We start from the raw sequence: 20,486 nt of genomic DNA, 5'->3' as shown, positions 1-20,486 counted from the left end.
AAATGTAAATAGACTCTGGGATGGGTTTAAAGCAATTATTGAGGAATGTGAAAACAGGTTTGTACCTTTAAAGGTGGTAGGAAATGGTAAAGACCCACCTTATTATAATAGAGAAATAAATGTTCAAACATATGCTAAGTATACGTAATTATCTGCGTGTGTCTGTCAGTGTGTGTGTATTATCAGTGTTTGTTCCAGTGAAAAATGGAAGGGTATGTATAGGTATTTTAAGGCAGAAACAGGTTCCAAGAAGGACATTCCAGGAATAATTAATGAACAAGGGGAGTGTGTATGTGAGGATCTTCAAAAGGCAGAAGTATTCAGTCAGCAGTATGTAAAGATTGTTGGTTACAAGGATAATGTCGAGATAGAGGAAGAGACTAAGGCCAAAGAAGTAATAAAATTTACATATGATAACAATGACATTTACAATAAGATACAAAAGTTGAAAACTAGACAAGCGGCTGGAATTGATCAGATTTCTGGGGATATAGTAAAGACAATGGGTTGGGATATAGTACCATATCTGAAGTACTTATTTGATTATTGTTTGACCGAAGGAGCTATACCAGATGAATGGAGAGTTGCTATAGCAGCTCCTGTGTATAAAGGAAAGGGTGATAGACATAAAGCTGAAAATTACAGGCCAGTAAGTTTGACATGCATTGTATGTAAGCTTTTGGAAGGCATTCTTTCTGATTATATTAGACATGTTTGTGAAATTAATAACTGGTTCGATAGAAGGCAATTCGGTTTTAGGAAAGGTTATTCCACTGAAGCTCAACTTGTAGGATTCCAGCAAGATATAGCAGATATCTTGGATTCTGGAGGTCAAATGGACTGTATCGCGATTGACATGTCTAAAGCATTTGATAGGGTGGATCATGGGAGACTACTGGCAAAAATGAGTGCAATTGGACTAGACAAAAGATTGACTGAATGGGTTGCTATATTTCTAGAAAATAGATCTCAGAGAGTTAGAGTAGGTGAAGCTTTGTCTGACCCTGTAATAGTTGAGAGGGGAGTTCCTCAGGGCAGTGTTATCGGACCTTTATGTTTTCTTATATATATAAATGATATGAGTAAAGGAGTGGAATCGGAGGTAAGGCTTTTTGCGGATGATGTTATTCTCTATAGAGTGATAAGTAAGTTACAAGATTGTCAGCAACTGCAACGTGACCTCGAAAATATTGTGAGATGGACAGCAGGCAATGGTATGTTGATAAACGGGGCTAAAAGTCAGGTTGTGAGTTTCACAAATAGGAAAAGTCCTCTCAGTTTTAATTACTGCGTTGATGGGGTGAAAGTTCCTTTTGGGGATCATTGTAAGTATCTAGGTGTTAATATAAGGAAAGATCTTCACTGGGGTAATCACATAAATGGGATTGTAAATAAAGGGTACCGATCTCTGCACATGGTTATGAGGGTGTTTAGGGGTTGTAGTAAGGATGTAAAGGAGAGTGCATATAAGTCTCTGGTAAGACCCCAACTAGAGTATGGTTCCAGTGTATGGGACCCTCACCAGGATTACCTGATTCAAGAACTGGAAAAAATCCAAAGAAAAGCAGCTCGATTTGTTCTGGGTGATTTCCGACAAAAGAGTAGCGTTACAAAAATGTTGCAATGTTTGGGTTGGGAAGAATTGAGAGAAAGAAGAAGAGCTGCTAGACTAAGTGGTATGTTCCGAGCTGTCAGCGGAGAGATGGCGTGGAATGACATTAGTAGACGAATAGGTTTGAATGGCGTCTATAAAAATAGGAAAGATCACAATATGAAGATAAAGTTGGAATTCAAGAGGACAAACTGGGGCAAATATTCATTTATAGGAAGGGGAGTTAGGGATTGGAATAACTTACCAAGGGAGATGTTCAATAAATTACCAATTTCTTTGAAATCATTTCGGATAAGGCTAGGAAAGCAACAGATAGGGAATCTGCCACCTGGGCGACTGCCCTAAATGCAGATCAGTATTGATTGATTGATTGATTGAATTTGTTACCTACCCTTTAAACATGTCAGCAGCTGGTGTCCTTGAAACTACTGTTACAGTAGATGAGGCATTCCTGAGTGTCATTGATCCGAGTGTATTCCAAGACGAAAATAAACCTCCTTCACCAACTGTCCCCAACCCTCAGCCTACTGAACTGCTATTGAAACAATCTCTCTCTCAGTTCTCGAGAAGTCTGCCGTGTTGCCATATCAATTCTCTCTCACTCCTCAGTCACATAGATGAAGTTCATTCAATAATATCAACCTGTAACATGCATATTATGTGTATTACTGAAACCTGGTTGTCCGATAAAATTAGCTCTACCCTTGTAAAACTAGAAGGATATACTCTCTATCAGCATGATCGCACTGCCAGGCGTGGTGGTGGTGTAGTAGTATATTGTAGAGATGATATTAAATGTAGAATTATTATCAAATCATCATCTGGCATCACTCCACATATGGAATATATGTTTGCTGACACCATAATTAACCGTCAAAAAGTATTGATAGGAGTTGTCTATAAACCACCGAATGATACTAACATATCTGACCTTCTCAAACTAGTACCAACCTACGAGCATATACTACTTCTTGGTGACTTTAACTCAAATATCTTAGCCCCGACTGGCAAATCAGACCAAATCAGCAACCTATTTACCTCCATCGACATGACCATCTTACCACTGGACGCAACTAATAACGTTCATACACTTAGATATACAAGCCATACTGGAATTGACCTCCTGATTACAAAATAACCAGCATAAAGTTCTTAAGTATGGTCAATTTCCTGTACCTGGCATCTCAACTCATGACTTAATTTACCTGTGCTACTCTCTACGTGTACCAAAATACAAAGCTATATACATTAGTTACAGGGATCTGAAAAATATTGATCTACAACAACTCCAAAACGATGCGTACACTTTACCTTGGGAAGATATAAAGCAGTTGCATGACACATTTAACTCTCTACTCATAGGACTATATGACAAACATGCTCCAGTTAGGCAAGCTAGAGTCACTCGCTCACCTGCATCGTGGTTAACAAGTGATATAAAAGCAACAATGGCTCGCTGTGACGCTATGTTTCGCCGATACAAGGAAACAAATAATGAACTAGATTTTTAACAGTATCGTCTTTTACGTAACAGAACAAAGCAATTAATTCGCAATAGCAAATTTAATCACATTAAAAATGTAACAAGGAACTTAAATGCACGTGAAACCTGGAATGAACTTTGGGTATGGGAGTTGGAAGAGCCACATGTGCCAACTATATCTCTCGATACACTTAACTCTCACTTCGTAACTAACCCAATAAAGGAATCTCAACCTCAAAATCGTATCAATCAAAATAAAAGAAACAGTGACCCTACAGAAAACGAACATAATTTATCTTTTCACTATGTCAGTGTAAATGATGTAAAGCGTATTTTGAATTCAATTAAGTCACAAGCTAAAGGAACAGATAACATCCCAATAGGCTTTATAAAAAATATTATTGGCGCGGTCCTACCAATTATTAGCCACATTGTAAACCACTGTCTCACCACAGGGACGTTTCCAACTGCATGGAAGGATGCTCTAGTAACCCCAATATTAAAGCATACTGGTACCATTGCAAATGCGCCATCTGATTACCTGCCTTTTTTGATTCTTACCCCTCTCTCGAAAGTTCTTGAACGAGTTGTACACGAGCAGCTAGTAGAATTCTTAACCAGACATTCTCTTTTTGTCCCATTGCAATCTGGCTTCAGAAATGGAAGTCGTGCCTTACAAATCGTCGTCAGTGCATTGTGGTAAACACTCAAAGATCCCAATGGGCTGTAAAATCATCCGGTGTCCCTCAAGGGTCTGTTCTAGGACCTTTACTGTTCGTCTTGCATATTAATGACATATCTTCCACACTTCAGTATTACAACTACCACTTATATGCTGATGATCTGCAGATATACAAACACACCACTACAAACAATTTACATGAAACAGTTCAGCGTATTAATTCGGATATTGAAAGGCTTACCACCTATGCTAAAAACAACCACTTAATCCTAAATCCTTGTAAAACACAAAGTATTATCATAGGAAACTCTAAATTATTATATGTAATAAGCAGTATCAATCCTCCTCCAATCATAATCAATGACATTGCTGTACCGTTTTAAAAAAATGTAACTAACCTTGGAATCTCCATGAATGAGAATCTGACCTGGAATGAACATGTAACAAATGTATGTAGACAGGTTCATGCAGCTCTATATGCCCTGAAATGTCACAAGAATTCTTTTCCTCAAAAACTTAAATTAAAATTAATCCAAGCACTACTATTCCCAATTCTAGACTACTGTGATATGGTACTAGTCAATCTAAATGCTGAACAAGCTTTGAGACTTCAGCGAGCACAAAACTCATGCATACGATATGCCTTCCAACTGCGACATGACGCTCATGTCACACCATATTTCAAAACATTGGGATGGCTACGCATAAATGAACGAAGGAATTTTCACCTAATGACACTTGTTTACCAAGTGCTCTCGACGAACACTCCTACTTACCTCTCTTCTAATTTTCGTTTCCTTACCTCATTCCATGAAATTAGTACCCATTCTGGTTCCCTACTTGAAATTCCACTAAGTCGAACAAATTCCTACAATCATTCCTTTTTAGTTACTGCATCGAGACTCTGGAATGCACTCCCAATGGACATTTGGCACCTTACTTCCTCTCATAAATTCAAATCTGCCTGCCGAAAGTTTTTCCTGGGAACATAAAACTGAGTTGTGTGAATCAGTATGTGTTTGTTTTGTGAATGGGTTTTCTTCATTTATTATTATTATTATTATTATTATTATTATTATTATTATTATTGTCACACTAATTGCCGTAATGATATGTAGGCCTAACTTAGTCTTAGAATTATCTGTCCGTAGTATTATGTCCTTTTAGAATTTCTATGTCTTGCTTTTATGTTTACATTTTTAAATTTTATTGTTTATGGAGGTTAAGTGTAAGAGAGGGCCGTGAGCCCTAACTTCGCCACAAATGTAAGTCAGGAATAAATAAATAAATAATAAATTATTCTGTGAAGCCATCTCATCCCTGCCTTCCCAATATACTTCACCATTTCAGGTCTAATTTCATCTATTCCTGCTGCTGTATGACAGTGGAGTTTATTTACCATCCTTTACACTTCCTCAGGCGTAATTACATCAACATCATTTTCCTCCTCCCCATGAGCTTGGTTCTTGGTGACACCACCAGGAAGATTTCCTTTTACGTTGAGAAGATTTTCAAATTATCCCCTCCACCTGTCCAGTGATTCTCTGGGATCTATTATGAGTTCACCGGAATCACCCAAAACACCGTTCATTTCCTTTTTGCCTCCTTTCCTAAGATTATTTATTACTGTCCAGAAAAGGTTTCCCTGCTGCATGACATAGCCTTTCCAGGTTATTACCAAAATCTTCTCATGACCTCTTTTTGGATTCAATAACTCTTTGTTTTGCTCTGTTTCTTTCACGTACGTACAGTTCCTTGTCTGCATGAGCCCTTGTTTGGAGCCATTTCTGATAGGCCTCTGTTTACGTTTACAAGCTGCTCTCATTTCATCATTTCAGCAAGATGTTCGCTTTTTTCTGTCTTTACACACAGTCATTCCTAGGCATTCCCTTGCTGTTTCTATTACAGCATCCCTGTATGCCACCCATTCTCTTTCTTGAACCTGCTTACTGTCTACTGTTCAGAATTTCTCACCAATCATATCCATGTACTTATGTGTAATTTCCTCATCCTGGAGGTTTTCTACCCTTTTTCATTTGCAAACAGGTTTCACTTTCTCTGTCTTAGGCCTAGATATGCTTAGTTCACTACAGATCAGATAGTGGTCTGCATCATCGAAAAATCCCCAGAAAACCTGTTCATTCCTAACAGATTTACTGAATTCAAAGTCGGTTAAGATACAGTCTATTATGAATCTGGTACCCCTACCCTCCCATGTGTAGCGGTGAATAGCCTTATGCTTGAAGAATGTATTCATAACTGCTAAACGCATACCAGCACAGAAGTCCAGCAAATGCTTCCCATTCCTATTAGCTTCCATATCTTCCCCACATTTACCAATCATCCTTTCATATCCTTCAGTTCTATTGCCCATTAGCTCTATCCTGTCCTTGCTGTTGACCCTGACTTGTCACTCAGTGTTTCATAAAACTCATCAACTTCGTTCTCATCTGCACCCTCACATGATGAATACACTGAGACAGTTCTCATCCTAATTGCTCTAACTCTCAAATCTACCCCATATCATTTGTTCATTTACTTGCCTAACAGAAACTATGAGGCCACGGCCGCTTCCTTCCCATTTCTAGGCCTTTCCCATTCCACCATCGCCATAAGACCTATCTGTGTCAGTGTGACATAAAGCCACTGAAAAAAAAAAAAAAAAAGAACAGAAAATGTATTCCTGATGAATAGCACTACCCCACACTAATGTCATTAACTCCTAGCACTTCCGGATGTATCCTATTTGCTGACTAAGCCAGGTTTACTTTCTTTCTTCCATAAGCCCCATTAATGTTGATAGATCCCAATCAAATTCCACTTCGTTCACCAAGTTGTTTCCAAGGAGTTCCTCGCCTGTCAAATGGGATGGGACCTCGTTTCTCCTATAGGTCCGAGCCTTGCTCAAAATATTCTGAGCTCGGTAAAGTTGTGAAGCAGAATGCTACTCTGCTTACACATAGTCCAATTGGGGATCTCTTCTCTAACGGGTTAGAGACCACGGTGGATTGTATAGTCCTAGCCGCCTGAGCGCAAAGAGGTCCATGACCCCGAATATGTCTGAGATGCCCACTCCCATTCCGTAGCAACTGGTATCCCAACTCCGAGGACCACTTACAAGGTCACTCAGCCATTGCCCGTGGTTCATAAACTAGGATGTGACTACAGTAACCCACACCATGAACCATATTATAATACAGAAATAAAGAGATTAAAAGTGAGGTGCAGGTTGAAAATAAATAGAGTTAGGAGTGGTTGTGAAATTAAGGGGAGATTACAAAAAGTACAATAGAAGCAGAGGTTATCACATGCTCTCAGACAGGGAGCTCAGTCATTCCTTCTAGGAAATTGTGATGGGGCAAGGAACTTACCAGGAAATTCAATATAGTGAAGAATTCAGCTGAGGGTAATCGGATGGCAAGCACAATTGGTAGTCATATGAATTTTAGCACAAACAAAAATAATGGTACAGTATGTGTAGATACTTTCAGGCAGAAATAGGTTCCAGGAAGTACATTTCAGGAATCATTAATGTACTTCAGTACAATAGGGGTACATATGTGAGGATTTACAGAAGGCAGGAGTATTTATTCTGCAGTAGGTAAAGATAGTTGGATATAAGTAAGAGGAAGAAACTAATACTAATGTAATACTGACATTTTCCTACTAAAACAAAGATATTTACAGAAAGATACAAAAGTTAAAAACTAGAAAAGCAAGTGGAATTAAGAATATTTCTGGGGATATACTAAAGGCAATTGGGTTGGGGTATAGTCTCCTATCTGAAATACTTATCTGATGAGTGTTTGCATGAAGGAGTCGAGCATGTATAGCACATATTTGAATCATATGTATCTACGGGCTTGTACTGAATACATTATTTTTAATAGTAGTTAAGAATCTACAAACAAACTCTATTTTACAGCATCACTTAATTATAACCCTTATTATGGTAACTTTTTAGAAGACAGGATACAGTACATACAGTAGTGTAACAAGAAACATACCTCGGTTAACACCTTTGAGAAAAATCCGTTAGTCTCTTCTATTTGTTACTGTTAACCTTTCCTTCCTTCGCGTTGAAGCTTCTCGTCAATACGACGCTGCCGAGATTCATAAACGGAACTTCTCATCCGCAACTTTGGGGGTTGCTTTTGTACATGACTGGTAATTAATTTGCACCCGAGAAACAGCGAGGCTTCGCCGATTTTTCGATCATTAGAAGTTTTACTTTTTTAGTTCCCATCATATTAGCTCCCAGCATCACTATAAACTTTTCTTCACTTGTTAACTGTTCCTCACATACCACAAATGCTGTATTGTATAGTTAATGTTGCACAAGCTTCGAGTTACAGGCTTTATTTTGCTTCAAGGGAGGAAATGTGTGCTTTGAGAAATCGAGAAATTCATGTAACCGAATTTTGAGTAATAGGGAAATAAATACACGTGAAAAATAGGACAAACGGCTGGGAAATTGAAGTTACTTAAGTTACTTGGAGTAATGGAGGTTTGAGATATCGAGGTTCGACTGTATTTGTTTATGGGAAGGGGAATTAGGGGTGGAATAATTTACCAAGGGCGATGTTCAATAATTTTCCATGTTCTTTTAAAAAATTTAGGAAAAATTCAGGTAAACAACTGATAGGGACCCAGCCCTATAAATGCAGAACACTTGTGATTGATTGTGTATCAGTATCTTGCTAATTGTTGTTTTACTAATGAAAAGTCTCTCTCTGCACTGTCTCTTTGGAGACCAGTTAAGTGGTATCTTCCAATTCCCAACTGCCTTGTTGTTTTTCTTCTCAAACCTGAACATCTCACATTCAAGCCTGTACCATTTATTGACTCAATCCCTACTTCTCTCTTCCTTACATGAGCTCTGCTGATACTCATGATACTCCTTTGAATGCCAGTTTGTTTGTGCTGTGTATTTTAAACAATGTGTGCAATATATATAAATGCTACTGAACCTGTCTTATTCTTAGTGCTTCCAAATGATGTACAATATATCATGTGATAATGAAATTTCTGTGCTTCTGCAGGGAAGAGGGGATTCGCCGAGGATTCTTCAAGGGTCTCAGTATGAATTGGGTGAAGGGTCCAGTAGCTGTAGGAATCAGCTTTGCAACATACGACTACATCCGTCATTTCCTAAGGGAATTGATCGCTCTGCATCACAAGTGATCCCCAGGGAGGTTAGTGTGTTTCAGCTCTGATAATAAACATTCAATTAAAATGGATCCAAATATTGTAGAAATAGAAAATAATGAAGATGCTTTAACTATGTCCAGTATTGTTATCTGTCCTTCAGTGTGTTTACTTTTCTTCCTCCCAGGGCCGATGACCTTCGATGTTAGTCCCTGTAAAACAACAAGCAGCAACAAGCACTTTTCTTCCTGCTGATAGTACATAAAATGTTTCATCACCAGTTCTCTATAAAAATTCCTAAGAACAAGATTGTTCGAACTTTTCCTGATTTGTTTGTAGAAAGTGGATACCATATATCTAATATATATATAACATAATCCCACCCCTCCGAACCATGTGACCTTGGCGCAATGGGGAGGCTTGTTCATCCCAGTGAAGAAGAGAGCCGAGCCAAGAGACAAAAGCTAACGAATGGTTCATCGAAAATGTGGTAGCAGCATTTTGGAAGTTGCAAGGGTGGCAGTATAGATGATTGACTGATGTGGCCTTGTAATAATACTTAACATTGTTTAGCTGTGTTGATACTGCTACGCGGCTGAAAGTAACGGGAAACACAGCCGTAACTAACTCCCGAGGATGTGAAGCTCTCTGTGCAAATGATATACTGATGAAGGCTTCCTCCCGGGTAAAATATTCTGGAGGTAAAATGGTCCCCATTCGGATCTCCGGGTGGAGACTACACGAGAGGGGGCAATCATCAGGAAGATGGATACTGACAAGTTGGGGCATGGCAAGTTAGAACTTGGAATTGTTGTGGTAGGTTAGAGAGTCTGTAAAGGGAAACAGTTAGACTAAAGTTAGATATAGTTGGTATAAGTGAAGTACATTGGCAGGAGCACCAGGATATCTGGCCAGGCAACTGCAGAATCAATCAATCAATCAATCAATCAATCAATCAATCAATCAATCAATCAATCAATATTGATCTGTATTTAGGGCAGTCGCCCAGGTGGCAGATTCCCTATTTGTTGCTTTCCTAGCCTTTTCCTAAATGATTTCAAGGAAATTATCGACAAAAATCAAACGGGTAATGCAGGAGTTGGCCTGATAACAAATAAGAAGATAGGGCAGCAGGTAAGCTACTACAACCAGCAAAGTGAAAGGATTATTGTTGTCAAGATAGACACCGGGCCAATGCCATCACAATAGTGCAGGTCTGTATGCTTACTAGTAAAGCAGATGGTGAAGAAATCAAAAGAATATATGAAGAGATAGAAGATATAAACCACACCCGGGCGACCGGAGTGGGACACTGATGATGATTGTGAATAATGATGATGATAATAGAAGATATAACACAGTATGCAGACGTCTCTCGCAGTTTTTCATCATTCTTCCCGATCGCCAGGACCGATCCCCTGATTTTCAGAGCTGTTTCAGTAATTTTCATAATATATTTAACTCCCGCACGTTTCCTTGTTTTATCGATATATGGCTGAGTATGGCTGGTCGATAGTAGTTCTAATAATCACAACCGGATGGCAGTACAGGGTATGGTGGCTAACCATGTGCTCCACTTTGGTCTATAATATAGTCAAATACTCAAATAGCTTAATAATAATATGAAGCAGAAATCGCAAGCGAGTAACCTAACCTCAGAAGTAGTACAGCATGGACGTCTACCCGGGCCATGACCTGCATAAGTGCTCGTGTTATGTCACGTAGTAGTGCTTCTTGGTTGTATGCCTTACTATTTGTTTTGGCCAAAATGTTAAAAAAAAAAAAAAAAAAAAATATGATGCAATGTTTAAAAGGGCTTATAGGGACGAGTTTCCTGTTTCAGTGAATCTAGGAAGGGACTAACGTTCACATTCTGTACTATATGTAGGTGTGATTTTTCAGTTGCGCATGGCGGGAAGTGCAATATACTCAAACACGTGCAAATGAAAAAACATAAGGAGAGTGTCCAGTGTGTAGAAAGAAACCAGAAACTGAACTTTTCATGTAAAAACCAAGATGTAAATCGTGACGAATGCCGAGGCTTTATTTACGTCATCATAGAACATAACCTGCCTGTAAAATTCGCCAACCACGCGAAAAATGCTTCCTGATTCGGAAATTGCTAAACAATATGGGTGTGCTAGAACGAAAACAGCGGCTATCATTACAGAAATGCTCATGAAAGGAAGGGCAAAAATTGTATCACATTTGCAAGTAAATACATTTTCTGTTGCTACTGATGGTAGCAATAAAAACAACTTGAAAATATATCCTGTTGTTGTAATATTTTTTAGGCCTGAACTCGATGAAATTCAGAGTTGTCTACTCTCTGTGTCCAATTTAGATGGGGATGCTACTGGAGCTAGCAATCCCAATCTTTTGCTCTCAAGTTTTCAGGAATTCCGGATTCCATTAAAGAACCACCTAGCTCTTGGAACTGATAATGCTCCGGTAATGGTAGGATTAAAGAATGGTGTGGCAGGATGTTTGAAGCAGGAAAATAGTAATATAATCATCGTAGGCTGCTCTTGTCACCTAATTAATCTTGCTGCAGAGAAGGGTGTGACGTGCTTGCCTGCAAATGGAGATGAAAATATAACTGATATACAGTATTTTATTATCTGGAAAGGAGTGCAAAGAGGAAAGAAAAGTTCAGAGAACATCAGGCTTTACGCAACACAGAGATCAGGAAAATTCTGAAGCATGTGCCTACTCCATGGTTATCACTAAGAAGGTGTTTAGATAGGATTTTGCTGCAGTGGGACCCATTGGTTACTTTATTCAGGAGCGAAATTGTGAGTACGGATTCTCAGATGGGAACTTTGAAGACTTACAAAATTCCTAAGCACAGTCCAAGTACAGATGTGTCTTGTTTGTCTGAAAAGGTGAAGCATTCTCATAACATTTCACCATACTCCACAGTTAAAAGGAAAACCCAGTCATCAGTTTCACTTTTAAAAAATGAAGCTACTGATGATACTAAAAGCCATGCTTTATCACGTGAAGAACGGCTGTTCATGTTCCTTTCATTAAATTTACATAAATTTTTTTGCCTTTTTCTCTCAAGTTTTATGGACATCTTTCAGAATCCAAACGTAGCTCTTCAGTCAAGTATGCCGCACATCCACTTATTGAAGTCAATTTTGGAGGAAATGTTGAAGAATATGATGGCAAGGTTTGTGAAACCACACCATATTAAAAGTCCTCCTCTCTCCTTGATATAGATTGTCATACTCCAGCAAATCAAAAAGACAATTGTGATCTGATGATAGGGAACTCTGCGTTTGTTTTGGTGAAAACTTTGAAGTCTGAGGAAAAGTGCATATTTATCCGCATACCATACCTCCTTAACTCGTTATCTTCTGACAGAAAGTTGTACGGTTTTTCTTTGTATGCCTCCTTTAATCGATTCTTCCTTAACCTAGTTCATTTTCCTCATATTCCTTTATTCTCTCCTCATTGCTGTCCCATCTTTTGTACATATTGTAATATTTATTTATTCATTTTTTACTCTACTATACCATTACTTATGTGTTATATCTGTATTTATCATACTGTGCCTAGCTATATGTTTTCTCTTTGTTTTACGTCAATAATTTTCATCGTTGTTTCTTTTGCCTTTATGTTTTGTTGTTAATTGTTGTCTCTATAGTAATTTTGTTAGTTTTTAAATTTTTCCTCTATTTTTATCATATGTTTTTTCCGCATTGTTCTTCCACTTATTTTTTAATGTTTGCATTGTGCTACTCCAATGTAAATTTCTTTATCATTGTGGAACTATGTAATTTGGCTTCTCTCTGTTTTAAATAAATAAATAAATAAATAAATAAATAAATTAAGGAATTACTTATACAATTCTATCTATTGTTGAAATCAAATTGTAAAATATCTAATTAATTTATTAGCCAAAATAGTCTGTTTCACCCCATGTCTCTTAACCCTTTGGGGTCCAATTGATTTCCCACCTGCATTCTGCACAGGTTCAATTTGGCATTAGGCAAATATGGGACTGAAGTACTCACATAAGTAAAAAGCTGAATTTTTACATTAATAATACAAACTGCAAATTTATTTATTATCAGTCAAGTTAACCACATTATCAGCGATATTTTTTCAAAGTATGGTACTTCTGGAAGCATTTGTTCGGGTGTAGTCCTGGGTTCCCTGGACAGGTCTCACAAAAAGATGATGTCTCCTTTCACTTTCCTGTTGGAACACACGGCACAGTCCTTGGTTTTTTTGTCCTGACAAGCATCTATGATGTGTAGCTTCCCGTTCAGTCTAAGTTCTTCATCACAGCTGCTCCGTTGGCCGCGCTTACGGGCATTTTTGTTCCTAACATCCCCAACAAGCCCCATAATAACTCGGTCCCTGAAAGTCTTGTGATTCACCTCTGGCTTATTTTCTGCCATTTGTTGCAAGTTATATAGGTGAAAACTGTTCACCAAAGCTACCTCCAACACCCAGAAGTACAATTTTCCCCACCACTTCAAACTTTTCACTACAAAAACATAAGATGAGCAGTAGTGATCAGCACAATCGACCCCATTCTTTTACCCCAATCTGAATTTTCCTACTGCATTAACTTATCTTCCTGGGCCTACCACTGGATTCCAGTCTCCCATCACAATTAGATTCTCATCACCATTTACATACACAGAGAGGCGGGAATACGGAATATGGAGGGGTGAATTAATCCTGGTTTTGCGAGTTGGAACATGTAGGGAAAAGAAGGATGCAGGTTCAGGAGAACGAAATAAACCGTTAACAGCGTTATATAGGAATCTAAGGTCTGCTACTTTCCTGCAACTAGATAACGGGCGAAGGTTTAACTTATCCGGTATCTGATTACTGTTAAATGTTTTGACAGTCAGATACTGTGGCTCTACCAACGGCACAGAAGAATGACTGCACACGGTCAGTGTGATTTAGGTTAGTGGGTGAAGAAGTAGACCAAATGGGAGATGCGAATTCAATAATTGGTAGGATGCAAGATACATAGTAGGCTCTGAGGGTGTGGGTATTGGTGATGTCAGAAAATCTATACAACAAACTGAGAAGTGACATTGCTCATGGGGTTATGTTTTGTATATGGGGATCAAATAAGAATTTACCATCAAACAACACGCCTAAGTCATTTAGATTGTTAGAGTTGGGAACGGGTTACCGAGGAGGGAGTATTTACTACGAATGGGGGATTTACAAAGCATGATCAAAATAGAGGAGCACTTGGTAGGATTAGGCTTAAGATGCCATGTGGAGCACCATTCAGAGAGTGAGTTAAGCCCACTCTGTAAGGAGTTTACGTCTGATAAATAATCTATTTGTTTGAACATTTTACAGTCATCTGCAAATAGTCAAATTTTACAAGAAACGGAGGATATAGTATTAATGAGATCGTCAATAAATAGAACAAAAAGAAGGGGACCTAGGAGACTGCTCTGTGGGACGCCAGAATATACCATAACAAGAGTCTAACTGAACCCTTCAGGAACCACACGCTGATTCTGGTATTGAGGAAGCTCTGCAGGAGAGTTAGGAAGCGACCATGGATATTAAAATGTTCTGAGAGTTTATAGGAAAGAAGTGCGTGGTCTACGGTATCAAAAGCCTTTACAATATTAATGTAGCACACATCCAGCTGAGAACTGGCTTTAAGAGCAGATGTTGCACAATGGAGAAGAACAGCCAGATTAGTTAGGCAGGAGCTACCAGGAAGAAAACCATGCTGCTGGGACGATATATAAGGAAAGGTGAAAGAAAGAAGACACTGGTGGATAATCTTTTGACAGATGAGTGACAGGGTGAGTATTATAGAAATCAGGTGATAGTTTCTGACATCAGACCTTTTTCCACTTTTAAATACCGGAGTGATGTTAGCGATTTTCCACTCGTCAGGAAAGTAGCAATAGGATTGATTTTAACAACAATAATATGATTATTTTCACAAGTGATCTATCAGCACAACAATGGATCTGCTGTGGGAAGCGGAAAACCTGTTTGACGGGTTCAGTTGGCACCTGTAGTGATTTTCTGTCAGTGTTGCATTTGTTTGTGTTCTTTTGTGCAGTTTAGTTCATAGCTATTCAGAGTGTGAAAATTCCACTTTTATGAACTAAAATCTACAGTGAAAAAGTAATAAAATAATGTTTTAGAAAAAGTGTTTAAAAGAAGTCTTAGAAGGAAAAATACCATATTTACTCGTGTATTAGACCCTTTTCTCTCCACTTTTTTTCATCCCAAGAAATTAAGGGGGGTCCAGTATGTGATAACCTCAAATTATGTTAAGCAAACACATGGCTTCTAGGCAACATGTAAACATTCTGCACTATTCTTTAACAGACTTAAAGACAGTAGATGGTGAACACAACTTTTAAGCCTCTACATAAAATAAATATAGTCAGTTTTAGTTACTCATATATCACGTCATTTGTTTCGTCTTATTAATTCCTTTGATAGGAAGGGCATACGGTTGTAAAAACTAGTTACGAAAATTCATCTCACTTCATACTTGACCCCGCAGAGAAAACAGATAAGGGTATTGTATTATATTATGCAGTATTGATACAAAACTACTTAATGGCGAGTCATTTGTCTCTGTCAGTTGAGCAGTAGGCCTACCACACAGTTAACTTGAATAAACCTAATCACTGATTTCATTTGAATTATCATCTTGTGCCATCATTTTCCCTGCTACTGGCATGACGTTCCAAATGACACCATCTTCGCTGCTATCTCATCAGCCACCCAGCCATGCATCGAGACAATTGATCGAGAGCATTCGAGGTTCCCGTCTTTTTTGAAACTTTTAAAAATAGCTTTGTTCCCGACTATAGAGTCCAACAGTGAAAATCTATTCTGAAATGGTTTCTGGAGATGGTCTTTGATATTTCCGCTTGGTGTATGTGTAGCAGAAGCCACTCCTTCTGAATAAAGCCGTGCTTTGGTAGAAAGCGTGCCAAACAACAGCCGATAACTAGCGTATGTTACGAGTTGTTCTTCCGAATGTAATACATAGTGACTGGAAGCATTCTTCGGATAACTGCTGCTGTTGAAAGCCAAACCCTTATTTTTGAGTATGTTTCATGCTTGTTCTCCACATTTATCACATCAGGATTTACCTAAGCTGCTGTAAATGGTATAAGAGAGACCACACTGTTTAGGTTAGGTATGCTATCAAGTGCCAGAAGTTCGACGAAGGGAAGATAAAAGTACATAACAGGAAAGTTTGCTGCATTTATGGATATCTACAGGTGTGGCAGTAATGCGTTTTATTATCATAATGTTTAATTTCGTACGATCGTTGTCTCCATTTTTTTTATTAACGCCTACCATACTATGTTTTGTTGGCGTCTTCGAAAATCATTAAGTGGGGACTTAAAATTATTATTATTATTATTATTATTATTATTATTATTATTATTATTATTATTATTATTATTATTATTAATGGTGTGGGTTACTGTAGTCACGTCCTAGTTCGTGAACCATGGGCAACGGCTGAGTGGCATAGTAAGTGGTCCTGAGAGTTGGGATACCAGTTGCTATGGAATGGGAGTGGGCATCTCGGACATATTCTGAGTCATGGCCCTCCTTGTGCTCAGGCGGCTAGGACTATACAATTCACCAGTGGTCCATAACCCGTTAGAGGAGAGATCCTCACTTGGACTATGTGCAAGTAGGGTAGCATCCTGCTTCATGAATTTACCGAGCTCAGAACATTTTAAGCCAGCCTCGGACCTTGGGAGTAACTGAGTCCCACTCCCATTTGACACGCGAGGGACTCCTTGGAAACAACTTGGCGAATAAAATGGAATTCCATGGGGAGCTACCAATATTAATGGAGCTTATGGAAGAAAGAAAGTAGAACTGGCTGAGTCAGCAAAGAGGATGCATCTAGATGTGCAAGGAATAAGTGATATTTGGGTAAGGGGAGATAACGAGGAAGAGATGGGAGATTATAAAGTGTACTTGACGGGTGTTAGAAAGGCCATACCTGCCAACCCTTCCGATTTACCCGGAAACTTTCCGGTTTTTAACTCGTCTTCCGATTTTCCGATTTATTTTTACTTCTTCCTATTTTTGACCAATATAACTTCTAGTACGGCCAGTACTCTTCCGCTACGATAAATTCTTATGTGTTTGTGTAATTTACGAAACCTCATTTTCAAGAGTATTTATTTGATGCTTTATTTCGTGAGTATTTCGTCCTGCGCCTTCGTGTATCGTGTTTCCTGCTCACCACAGCAGCGTGTCCGCTTTTTACAGCTGGGGATTCGGGGCGGCAATATTGTCCTGCAAGCAAGACAGGCTGGCGCGCGCTAGCGACTCAGTTAATCGGGATGAAAGAATGAGTTTATTATTGTTGTTCGCGCGCTGTTAACATCGTTTCTGTGCGTAGTTTCGTCGGAGTTTTAGGCCCCTTTTTTCTTGCATTTGTGTGCTTTCCCCCACTGCCAAAGTCGTATGTTAATAATGTATGGGACATACAGAATTGTTTTGTATGTGGTAGTTTCGCGTATTTAAGTGTATCATTTTAATGAGTTGAATGTTTTTAAGGGGGATGTGTCGGTGACAGTTTCAGGTAGTTTATTTTCTCGTTAAGGCCAAAAATATAACAAACGTTATCTCCAAGTGTTCAGAGATACCTATAAATTTCCGTTCATTTTACCGTCTGATAAAGAAACTACCATATTCTTTCGCGTAATTAACGCCCTTGCATAATTTACGCATCCCAATATTTTTGGGTCCAAAGTGGAGAAAAATAAATGTTCACGTATTTGACGCACCCACAACTTCGAACATCCATCACGCAGCTCCGGATGCGTTTCGAAATAAAGATGTCAACTACTCAAGTAGCAGCCTTCCTATTGCGAAAACGGGCATTCTAAATACAGGGTAACGTGCTGTTATTAGCGGGCAGGAAATCCCACTGCACTAGTTTTACGAGTGTTTCGGGTACGGGAAATTCTGTGAGCTCAGAATTGTTTGTCAGTTCACAGTATTCGAGTAATACTGCATCCTACTAACTCGCGGTAATCAGTTACGCCGAAACATACGGGACTAGGGCAGCGGGCAACAAGTATTCGATGCCCAAATGAAAAACTTGCGCTTCCGCGGTAACAGATGTGCACGTCAAGCGGCCAACATGTCTCGCAAAGCATTTCGCGGACCAAAAAGCGGCAAGTTTCCGCAAGTAGAGAAGGATCTGCTTAAATATATGATTTTGTGACGCAACGTTGGATAAGCAGTTTCTCACGAAATGCTGTATTTTAAAGAATGTGAAATAACCGCTGCACATGGAATCAGTGTCCCGGATTTGAAGGTTAGCCGAGTCTTGATTAATTTTATGAAGAGAAATGGACTTCCTCTTCGGCGAAGAACATCATCATGCCAAAAAATGACGAATTATTTAAACCATTTTCATCGTTTTGTGATTGAGAAGCGTAAAGTGAGGAATATTTGATCTCCCTTATAGGAACCGCAGATCAGACGCCAATCAGTTTCCACATGCCACAAAGTCGAACAATCGATAAGAAAGGATCATACAGTGTTATCGTACGCGCTACCGGAAGCAAAAAACAACGATGTACTGCAATGCTTGCTATAACAGCTGATCTCAGAAAGCTTACACCTTACATTGATCTAAAACGAAAAACAATGCCCAAAGCAAAATTTCCGCGAGTGATCCACGTTCGTATTCAAGAAGAAGGATGGATGGACACGTCACTCGTACAAGATTGGATACGAACGGTTTGGAGTAATGTAGCAGGGTCCCTCCTTCGATGCCCGGCCCTTCTCGTGTTGGACAATATTTTTGCCGGTATGTCATTGTTATGGCATTACATGAATTGTACTTTTATTAGTTCATGTTTTCACTCCAGGTCGTATTGTCAGCTCGTAATGGGAAGAATATTTTCCAGTTGGTACTTCAATCCCACGTGTCTAACTTACCTGATGTACCCTATTTGAATTTTCAGGAAAAATCTCACTCCGGAATTTTACGCCAAATGACGATAACCGCAAACGAGTTGAACCAGTTGTGTTTTTATATTATATTTGATGTATCTTTTAAATGTAAATGAATTGTAAATATCTTAATTCCTTGAATAATTTACGCATCCGAAGTTTTCGCCTGTATTTTTCGTCAAAAAGTGCGTTAATTACGCGAGAAAATACGATATTATGCATTTTGTTGCGTGTGTCGGTGTGACATAAATATTATTATTCGTTTAAGTGTCATAAATGATAATGATAAGGTACATTTTCTTGTAACCATTTTTATGTTTTGGTAGTTGAAGATTTGAAATTTGACGGTCAATTCGCATTGTAACTGTAGATATGTATGCCTTTTATCTTGACCTTTTTTCACCTAGACCGTGGTGGAATATATGTGATGAAATCCAGGAATTAAAAAATCTTCCTATTTTTGGTTTCTAAAAGTTGGCAAGTATGGAAAGGGAAGGGCAGAGTCTGGGGTAGGACTCTTTATGAGGAATACCATTGCACCAACGAGCCAGAAAGAGGACTATAGAGTGGCTATTGGACCGCCATATTTGAATCTACTTGAAAGCCACGTCCACCATATTGTAAGCGATCAAATCGAGTGCGCGTGTGATGAAGCAAGTACAGACGCTGCGGGAATAAATAAGTTTCACAGTTTTCTTTATTAGAGAAGCACTCAAAGATGCATAATGCCTGTTTAAAAGGACATTAAAAATACAAGGTACAGACTACATACCTACAATTTTTTTTTTTTTTTGCTATTGGTTTTACGACGCATCGACACAGATAAGTCTTATGGCGACGATGGGACAGGAAAGGGGTACGAATAGGAAGGAATCGCCCGTGGCCTTAATTAAGGTACAACCGCAGCATTTGCCTGGTGTGAAAATGGGAAACTACAGAAAACCTTCTTCAGGGCTGCCGATAGTGGGGTTCTAACCTACTATCACCCGAATACTGGATACTGGAAGCACTTAAGCGACTGCAGCTATCGAGCTCCGTCTTACATATTGTATAAAGAAAGAAAATTAGTGCATTTCCAGTACGGTAGCCCTAATTACAAAACATATCACAATAGTACATTGCTATTAAACAAATTTAGACCTACATGCAGGGAATGAAAATATAGAACAGAAAACCTTGAACAAAGTAATATAACAACATCGAGAAATAATTCATATAACTTTAATGAATATGAAAACCTACAACCTGTTTTCCAGTCATAGACCGGGTCAGGAATGTAATGAATGAAGCAGATGTAGGCTGTTAGTGCGATGGGGTCGCCACTCCCAAAGTGATTTATTAATGACTGATGGATGCTATGAAATGAGAATGGAGAGTGTTGCTGGAATGAAAGATGACAGGGAAAACCGGAGTACCCGGAGAAAAACCTGTCCCGCCTCCGCTTTGTCCAGCACAAATCTCACATGGTGTGACCGGGATTTGAACCACGGTATCCAGCGGTGAGAGGCCGACGCGCTGCCGTCTGAGCCACGGAGGCTCCTATAACTTTAATAATAATAATAATAATAATAAATCCTGGTATTTTGCCAGTT

The 20,486-nt window shown here is 38.9% G+C and overlaps 1 protein-coding gene across 14 annotated transcripts in view; it reads left to right on the top strand.

Annotated features, from left to right (window-relative positions):
- Positions 1-20,486, top strand: part of DPCoAC (dephosphocoenzyme A carrier) — a 569,632-nt gene that overhangs the window by 534,956 nt on the left and 14,190 nt on the right. For all 14 annotated transcript variants that reach the window (XM_067140249.2, XM_067140245.2, XM_067140244.2 and 11 more), the window contains one exon: positions 8,820-8,972. In XM_067140249.2, coding sequence (XP_066996350.1) covers positions 8,820-8,961 — 142 coding nt within the window. In that variant the 3' untranslated portion in view covers positions 8,962-8,972. The remainder of the gene's footprint in view (positions 1-8,819; positions 8,973-20,486) is intronic.

Source organism: Anabrus simplex, chromosome 2 (assembly GCF_040414725.1).
Source record: "Anabrus simplex isolate iqAnaSimp1 chromosome 2, ASM4041472v1, whole genome shotgun sequence".
NCBI classification, from domain to species: Eukaryota; Metazoa; Arthropoda; class Insecta; order Orthoptera; family Tettigoniidae; genus Anabrus; species Anabrus simplex.
Note: the sequence above shows the minus strand (reverse complement) of the source record. Positions and strands in the feature narration are given on the sequence as shown.